This window comes from Mauremys reevesii, linkage group 13 (genome assembly GCF_016161935.1).
Source record: "Mauremys reevesii isolate NIE-2019 linkage group 13, ASM1616193v1, whole genome shotgun sequence".
Classification (NCBI taxonomy): domain Eukaryota; kingdom Metazoa; phylum Chordata; order Testudines; family Geoemydidae; genus Mauremys; species Mauremys reevesii.
The window spans coordinates 48,492,141-48,500,736 of NC_052635.1; the positions used below are offsets into that span (position 1 = coordinate 48,492,141).

Genomic DNA, 8,596 nt, shown 5'->3' on the forward strand with positions numbered 1-8,596 from the left:
TGGGGGGTGAGCCGGGCCCCCCTGAGCTGCTCCACACATGAATGGAGCTGCCGCCCTCTCTGGGGGAGCCCCATCCCACACGGCACAAACAGCTCTGGGCTCTCCGCCTTCCCAGGGTCTTTCTCAACAGCCCGGCCCTGCCCAGATGACAGGGACAGGCCTCCGGGGCTATGGCACAAGCTCTGTTGTGAAATGGCGTCAGGAAGAAGTTACTTCCCTGTTGTTCAACTGTGAGCCAGCCCCTCCCTCCCCCACCCAGCCCCACCTGCGCCAGGGTTTAAATCCCAGCCCGGCTCAGCGCTGGGCACTGGACCCAGCTCCCGGCAGCACCATGAAGTCAGGGGCCACCTTCCTCTTCCTGGGGCTCCTGGCCCTCTGGGCCCAGCTGCCGCCTGCATCTGCTCAAGGTGAGTAGAGAGAGCAGCCGCCTGCCAACCCAGCCCAGGGCAGAGTGGCAGCTTCCCCTCCTGCCCTACGCTGTTCGTAGGTACGACAGGAGCCTCCCCTGGAAGCAGCTGGTACTCCTGGCCTCGGCCCTGCTAGTGCAGCTGGGAGGAGAGGGGCTCAGGGCCGGGCTCAGCTGCCGTTGGGCTCTGTGACTCTCCCTGAAAGCCAGCGGGCTCCCCACCTCTTCGGTGGTGCCAGGTGAGTTCTGCTGGCTGCATGCAGCATGCGGGTGATTGGCCCAGAGAACCCAGCAGTTCTCCCCTCCTGTTCCAGGCTCAGCAGCAGGCTGGGACCCTCGCCCAGGGGGAAGGGACGAGCAGGGAGCGGAGTCTGCATAGCAGACAGAAGCTCTGGGTACCAGGTCTCTAAGTGCGGCGCAGGAAGCCAGTGGGCAGGGGCCTGTCCTAGGCAGAAGCTGTGCAGGGAGGCGGGGACAGAGTCAGGGCAGCTTTAGGACAATACTGCTTGACTGCCATGTGCCTGTTCTGCATTGCAGTGCGACCTGGAGCCTGCCCCAGGCCCCAAGGCCCTGGGATCTGTGTGGAGAGATGCCGGGGGGACAATTCTTGTCCTCCAGGACGGAAGTGCTGCAGCAATGGGTGTGGCCACGTCTGCATGAGACCAGTAACACGACCACCAGGTGAGGTCAGACCCAGGGTCATGTCAGACTCTGCCCTGGACTCGGACCCTCCTGGCACCTTGGGGGGATGTGTCCCTAACCAAGCAGGGAGGAGGGGTCGGGGTCACTCAGCGAAGGGGCAGAACCCCAGTCCCATTAACCAGCCCTGGATGATCCCACTGCCCCCGGGGCTCAGAGTCTCTACTCAGACTGGATGTGGTGGTTTCTTTCCTCTCCCCTATGGTGAGCTCCCAGCTCACGAGGCCGGGGCCAGGCCATGGGGTGTCTCTTCATTCCTAGCCCGGCCCATTTCCCTCCCACTCACAGCCTGGCTCACACCCACCCTGCGTTCTCAGGTGGAGCTGGTAGGGTTGAGCTGGTGTCTCCAGGTAATAGATAAGGGGTGTGACTGCCAGGAGATTGTTCTGTGCTGCAGGGAGACCCGGTGTCTGTCCAAGGCCAAGTGGCTTCCCCTCCTGCCCTGCTCTGTTCGTAGGTAGGATGGGAGCCTCCCCTGGAAGCAGCTGGTACTCCTGGCCTCGGCCCTGCTAGTGCAGCTGGGAGGAGAGGGGCTCAGGTGCCATTGGGCTCTGTGACTCTCTGTGACGATGCGGTTCTGGCGGGACCCAGCCGAGAGTGCCAATTCAGGACCAATTGCTTAAACAGGGCAGTTACAGCCCAAGGCGGGGGTTTTTCCACCTCTAAGGCAAACCAAACCAGACAAAGAGGACTTGGGTCTCACCCCACTGGCTAACCACAAGTCACACAAGCAATTTCCTTGGACACTCCAGTTTCCCAGTATCGCCACCAGTGCCACTCACCCTGGGGATGAACGGTTATGAAAACCATTCTCTCATTCCCAAAGAATCAAGCCCCAGACCCAGGTCAGTATACGCATCAGATCTTACCCACAAATCACGCTGTTGCCAATCCTTTAGAATCTAAAATCTAAAGGTTTATTCATAAAAGGTAAAAGATAGAGATGAGAGCTAGAATTGGTTACATGGAATCAATTACATGCAGTAATGGCAAACGTCTTGGTTCAGGTTTGTAGCAGTGATAGAATAAACTGCAGGTTCAAATCAAGTCTCTGGAGGACATCCCCCGCTGGGATGGGTCAGTCAGTCCTTTGTTCAGAGCTTCAGTTTGTAGCAAAGTCCCTCCAGAGGTATGAAGCAGGACTGAAGACAAGATGGAGATGAGGCATCAGCCTTATATAGGCTTTTCCAGGTGTAAGAACCTCTTTGTCCTTACTGTGGAAAATTACAGCAAAATGGAGTCTGGAGTCACATGGGCAAGTTCCTGCACACCCTGCTGAGTTACAAGGTGTATCTGCCTCCTCTCGATGGGTCAGTTGTGTAGCTGATGGTCCTTAATGGGCCATCAAGCAGGCTGGGCAGAGCTAACACCAACTTGTCTGGGGTGTCACCCAGAAGCAGAGCACAGATTTAAAATACAGACACTATAGAGCCAATATTCATAACTTCAACTACAAAATGACACATACACACAGACAGCATAACCATAACCAGCCACCCATAACCTGGTCTTAGACACCTTATACGACCCCCTTTACATAAGATTTGGTGCCACTACAGGACCTTGGTTGCAACCATGTTCTATATGGTCCCAGATTATATCAATAACGTCACACTCTCCCTGAAAGCCGGCGGGCTCCCCACCTCTTCGGTGGTGCCAGGTGAGTTCTGCTGGCTGCATGCAGCATGCGGGTGATTGGCCCAGAGAACCCAGCAGTTCTCCCCTCCTGTTCCAGGCTCAGCAGCAGGCTGGGGCCCTCGCCCAGGGGGAAGGGACGAGCAGGGAGCGGAGTCTGCATAGTGGACAGAAGCTCTGGGTACCAGGTCTCTAAGTGCGGCGCAGGAAGCCAGTGGGCAGGGGCCTGTCCTAGGCAGAAGCTGTGCAGGGAGGCGGGGACAGAGTCAGGGCAGCTTTAGGACAATACTGCTTGACTGCCATGTGCCTGTTCTGCATTGCAGTGCGACCTGGAGCCTGCCCCAAGCCCCAAGGCCCGGGGCTCTGTTGGGAGAGATGCCGGGGGGACAATTCTTGTCCTCCAGGACAGAAGTGCTGCAGCAATGGGTGTGGCCACGAATGCATGAGACCAGTAACCCGACCACGAGGTGAGGTCAGACCCAGGGTCATGTCAGACTCTGCCCTGGACTCGGACCCTCCTGGCACCTTGGGGGGATGTGTCCCTAACCAAGCAGGGAGGAGGGGTTGGGGTCACTCAGCGAAGGGGCAGAACCCCAGTCCCATTAACCAGCCCTGGATGATCCCACTGCCCCCGGGGCTCAGAGTCTCTACTCAGACTGGATGTGGTGGTTTCTTTCCTCTCCCCTATGGTGAGCTCCCAGCTCACGAGGCCGGGGCCAGGCCATGGGGTGTCTCTTCATTCCTAGCCCAGCCCATTTCCCTCCCACTCACAGCCTGGCTCACACCCACCCTGCGTTCTCAGGTGGAGCTGGTAGGGTTGAGCTGGTGTCTCCAGGTAATAGATAAGGGGTGTGACTGCCAGGAGATTGTTCTGTGCTGCAGGGAGACCCGGTGTCTGTCCAAGGCCAAGTGGCTTCCCCTCCTGCCCTGCTCTGTTCGTAGGTAGGATGGGAGCCTCCCCTGGAAGCAGCTGGTACTCCTGGCCTCGGCCCTGCTAGTGCAGCTGGGAGGAGAGGGGCTCAGGTGCCATTGGGCTCTGTGACTCTCTGTGACGATGCGGTTCTGGCGGGACCCAGCCGAGAGTGCCAATTCAGGACCAATTGCTTAAACAGGGCAGTTACAGCCCTAGGCGGGGGGGTTTCCACCTCTAAGGCAAACCAAACCAGACAAAGAGGACTTGGGTCTCACCCCACTGGCTAACCACAAGTCACACAAGCAATTTCCTTGGACACTCCAGTTTCCCAGTATTGCCACCAGTGCCACTCACCCTGGGGATGAACGGTTATGAAAACCATTCTCTCAATCCCAAAGAATCAAGCCCCAGACCCAGGTCAATATACAAATCAGATCTTACCCACAAATCACGCTGTTGCCAATCCTTTAGAATCTAAAATCTAAAGATTTATTCATAAAAGGTAAAAGAGATGAGAGCTAGAATTGGTTACATGGAATCAATTACATGCAGTAATGGCAAACGTCTTGGTTCAGGTTTGTAGCAGTGATAGAATAAACTGCAGGTTCAAATCAAGTCTCTGGAGGACATCCCCCGCTGGGATGGGTCAGTCAGTCCTTTGTTCAGAGCTTCAGTTTGTAGCAAAGTCCCTCCAGAGGTATGAAGCAGGACTGAAGACAAGATGGAGATGAGGCATCAGCCTTATATAGGCTTTTCCAGGTGTAAGAACCTCTTTGTTCTTACTGTGGAAAATTACAGCAAAATGGAGTCTGGAGTCACATGGGCAAGTCCCTGCACACCCTGCTGAGTTACAAGGTGTATCTGCCTCCTCTCCATGGGTCAGTTGTGTAGCTGATGGTCCTTAATGGGCCATCAAGCAGGCTGGGCAGAGCTAACACCAACTTGTCTGGGGTGTCACCCAGAAGCAGAGCACAGATTTAAAATACAGACACTATAGAGCCAATATTCATAACTTCAACTACAAAATGACACATACACACAGACAGCATAACCATAACCAGCAACCCATAACCTGGTCTTAGACACCTTATACGACCCCCTTTACATAAGATTTGGTGCCACTACAGAACCTTGGTTGCAACCATGTTCTATATGGTCCCAGATTATATCAATAACGTCACACTCTCCCCGAAAGCCAGCGGGCTCCCCACCTCTTCGGTGGTGCCAGGTGAGTTCTGCTGGCTGCATGCAGCATGCGGGTGATTGGCCCAGAGAACCCAGCAGTTCTCCCCTCCTGTTCCAGGCTCAGCAGCAGGCTGGGGCCCTCGCCCAGGGGGAAGGGACGAGCAGGGAGCGGAGGCTGCATAGTGGACAGAAGCTCTGGGTACCAGGTCTCTACATGCAGCGCAGGAAGCCAGTGGGCAGGGGCCTGTCCTAGGCAGAAGCTGTGCAGGGAGGCGGGGACAGAGTCAGGGCAGCTTTAGGACAATACTGCTTGACTGCCATGTGCCTGTTCTGCATTGCAGTGCGACCTGGAGCCTGCCCCAGGCCCCAAGGCCCTGGGATCTGTGTGGAGTTATGCCAGGGGGACGATTCTTGTCCTCCAGGACAGAAGTGCTGCAGCAATGGGTGTGGCCACGTCTGTACAAGAGTAATTTGAGGTAAGATTAGGGGAATCGCTGTGCTCAGAGCCCTTCCCCAGGCTCGGACACTGGGGATGTGCCAATCACAGGACCCCCACGTCCACCTCAAGAGCTAATGGATAGTGGGAGGAGTCAGGCTCATTCGGTGAGAAACCAGGACCTGCCAATTTGCCCAGGGCTCGGTGTCTTAGCCCAAGCCAGAAGTGGATTCCTCTCTCCTGGCTGGGCCCATCCGTGGGCAGTTACAGGCAGTAGCGTGGATGGGGGTGTTCCTAGTGAGACCAGCTGGGCTCTGCTTGCACCAGCTGTGGGTTCCCCAGGCCAGCAGGTGCTCACAGCCACTCGCGCTCTCTCGTGGTGAGCCTGGAATCCAGAGCGTCTCTAATGAGCAGCAGCAGCGCAGAGATGAGAAGCAGCTCCCGGGCACAGTGAGCCCGTCACTCAGCACCTCCAGTGACAAGCATGAAAGGGGGGGCACGTTAGGAGTTTTCCGAGGGGTGGTTAGATTTTAAAGCTGAAATCTAACAAACTAGGCTTGCCAATAGGATCCGTGTGATGGGCAGAATTTGCACAGGCTCTAGTAGGAGTGAGTCCAGGGAGTGTTTCCTTACTAGCTTCAATTCAATGTTTAACTTGAGCAGGATTTCTCACACCGGGCCACTGGGTTATTCTGAACCACCCGACAATCTCTTACTTCCCCAGACCGGCAGCCGTTTGCCATCACAGCTTCACCAGTCACGTGTGGGCACAAAGTTCTGCTCAACACAAATACAGTCGTGCAAGCAAGTGTCACAGCCTGGGCCTGCGGCTCGGCAGGTGCACCAAAGAGCAGTTCAAATCACTGCGATTTCTTATTGCATTGACACTCGACTGCCAGTTCGTTAGGATCTAAGTCATGTGTCACCCAGCCAGTGTTTCTCCAAGGACTAAGGATGCACTTGTCTTTAAGGCCCCTGCTAATGGAATGAATGGGTCCAAAAGGGGCAAGTTTAGAATATCGAAAGCAATTGCTTAAAGCTGTGGTTCAAATCGCCACGGCCAGTTTGCTTGGAGCGCGTGCAGACAGCGTTAGTCAACATCCACCACGATACTGGAGCTCTCACTGGGGAGCACAGGCCTAGGGCTCGTCTGCATGTGAAATGCTCCAGCCGCACAGCTGCCTCCACCGAGGGGAGGGGTCTCCCGTGGCCCGAGAGGCCGGAGCTAGGTCGCCGGAGGGATTCTCCCAGTGACCTGGCGCTGTCTGCACCGGGATCAGGCCACTTAGCTACACTGCTCAGGGTGTGGGGTTTTCACACCCCGCGCCACGGAGCTGACCTGACTTTTGAGTGTAGCCCAGGCTTTGGCAAGAAACCCGCAGTTCTGATGTCACAGAGTATAAGGGAAACACAATCTCAGTCTCACCTCTTACTCTCTTAACCTGGGCTGGGAGAAAAGTCCTTCGCATGCAGCTGCTCCAGGCAGCTGCTGGGCCCACTAGGGTTTCTGTCCCGAGCCCAGCGGTGACCTCAGCTTGACACACCCTGACTGCAGGGCTTGTTGGGGGAGGGGAGGCCAGGCCTGCTCTGATGTCCAGTGCCCACTTGCCATCTGGGTGATCAGATTTCAGCTCTTGCCAATTCTCTGCTGCTTCCCACCGCACCCACGAGATGGCTCTGGTGTAGAACAGATTGCTTCAGTCCTTTTCTCAGCAGAGGCTTTTGAGGTTTGGTTCATTTCAGGGGCTGTAGTTCAGAATTAGCCCATGTTATTCACCAAAATTTCCCCCTTTTTAAGCAATTTCCTTTAATAATTCAAAGTTGTACCTTAGTTCGGTGATTGGATCGTTCGGGTCCCTTTGCGAGCTATCCAGTGCCTCTGGCTTCTAGAGTGCAGCCAGCCTCTGCCATGAAAACAAGCAAAATCCATTAGCGGCTTCTAAATGTGGCGGATGCTCTCCACAGGGGCGGCTCTAGACACCAGCGCACCAAGCAGGCGCTTGGGGCGGCCGTTTCCCGGGGGGCGGCATTTGGCTCCGGTTGAGCTCCCGCCGTCATGCCTGCGGCAGGTCCACCGGAGCCCGGAACGAGCGGACCTGCCGCAGGCATGACTGCGGCGGGTCCCGTCTTCCCGCGGCTCCAGTTGAGCTCCCGCAGGCATGACTGCGGCAGGTCCGCTGGTCCCGGGCTCCGGTGGACCTGCCGGCAGGAGCTCAACCGGAGCCGCGGGAAGAGGGGACCCGCCGCGGGACCGGGGAAGGGCGGCGCAGCGCTCCGCGCTGCTTGGGGCAGCGTGATTTGTAGAGCCGCCCCTGGCTCTCCAGGTGCCGTCTGAGTGCAGATTCGGTTTCACAATTCAGGGTTTACAATAGAACAAGGGACAATCTACAGAGAGAGTTTGATTCAAAGGGCAGACAGGTGTGCGGTGTCTCGTAGCCTCTTAGATGTGATTTAGAAGGAAAACAACTGTCTCGTGTAAAAGCTGGGGAGAAAATCCGTGGTTTGGGTTTCTGGGGAGCCCAGGCAGCGAACCCCCAGGGAATGCCACTGAACACAGACTGTGTCACATCTCCTAACTCAGACCTGCTGGATGGTCGGATGCCGCAGCAATGGGCGTGGAACGGAGCAGAACGGCGTGGGGGCTGGGACCATTCTATGGAACTCGGGCTCTAACTCATGTCCCCTCCGTCTCTCCAGGGCTTGCGCTCCCTCCCCAGGCCTGGACCCCTCTGCATGCCATGGCTTCACAACCTGCCTGGCGTCGGAGCCGGGCTGAGGAGTCCTTCCACTACGGATCTGCTACAAGGGCTGGGGAGGATGCTCCATTCCCCAGTCGCTCTTCTCTTCTGGTAACTAACTCCCCCAGCACCCCCTGCCCTCCATTAACTGCTTCGGGGGGTGCCCTGCTGAGGGACTGCTTTGTGTCCTGAATTTGGGGGCCCTGGCCAGGGACACAGGGGCTGTTGCTGCAGCCTTGGGGTGTGTTCCTCTCTGGCCAGCTCAGCTCAGGCCGCTGTGTTTTGCAGAGAACCTTTTCTCTCTTAATAAACGTGTGATGCATTAACCCACTTCTGCTTTATCACCCCCGGCTCGCAGCCGTGGCGGTGCCCCGCACACCTCTCGCAGCTCCCAGGACCCCCGGTCATGAGACCCCCAGGCTGAGCCAGGCCAGGCCTGTGCTGACCCGCAGCTCTCAAAGGGAGACAATTCACTCAGCGAGAAACGTGCTCCGGGGCTGGCCCTGATCTGAGACCAGCCCCAGGGCCCCCAGAGCTAACCAGGGCTCAATCCGACTCCAGTCCCTTGTAGAACAAGGGTGTCT

General features: G+C 56.8%; 1 protein-coding gene across 1 annotated transcript; it reads left to right on the forward strand.

The window, feature by feature from the left end:
- Positions 1-254: 254 nt before the first annotated feature.
- WFDC3 (WAP four-disulfide core domain 3) lies at positions 255-8,338 on the forward strand. Its single transcript, XM_039498129.1, has 5 exons — positions 255-407; positions 944-1,087; positions 3,064-3,207; positions 5,180-5,314; positions 7,972-8,338. The coding sequence occupies exons 1-4, from the start codon at positions 332-334 to the stop codon at positions 5,311-5,313; spliced, it is 498 nt and encodes a 165-aa protein (XP_039354063.1). The 5' UTR covers positions 255-331; the 3' UTR covers position 5,314; positions 7,972-8,338.
- The last annotated feature ends 258 nt before the right edge of the window (positions 8,339-8,596 follow it).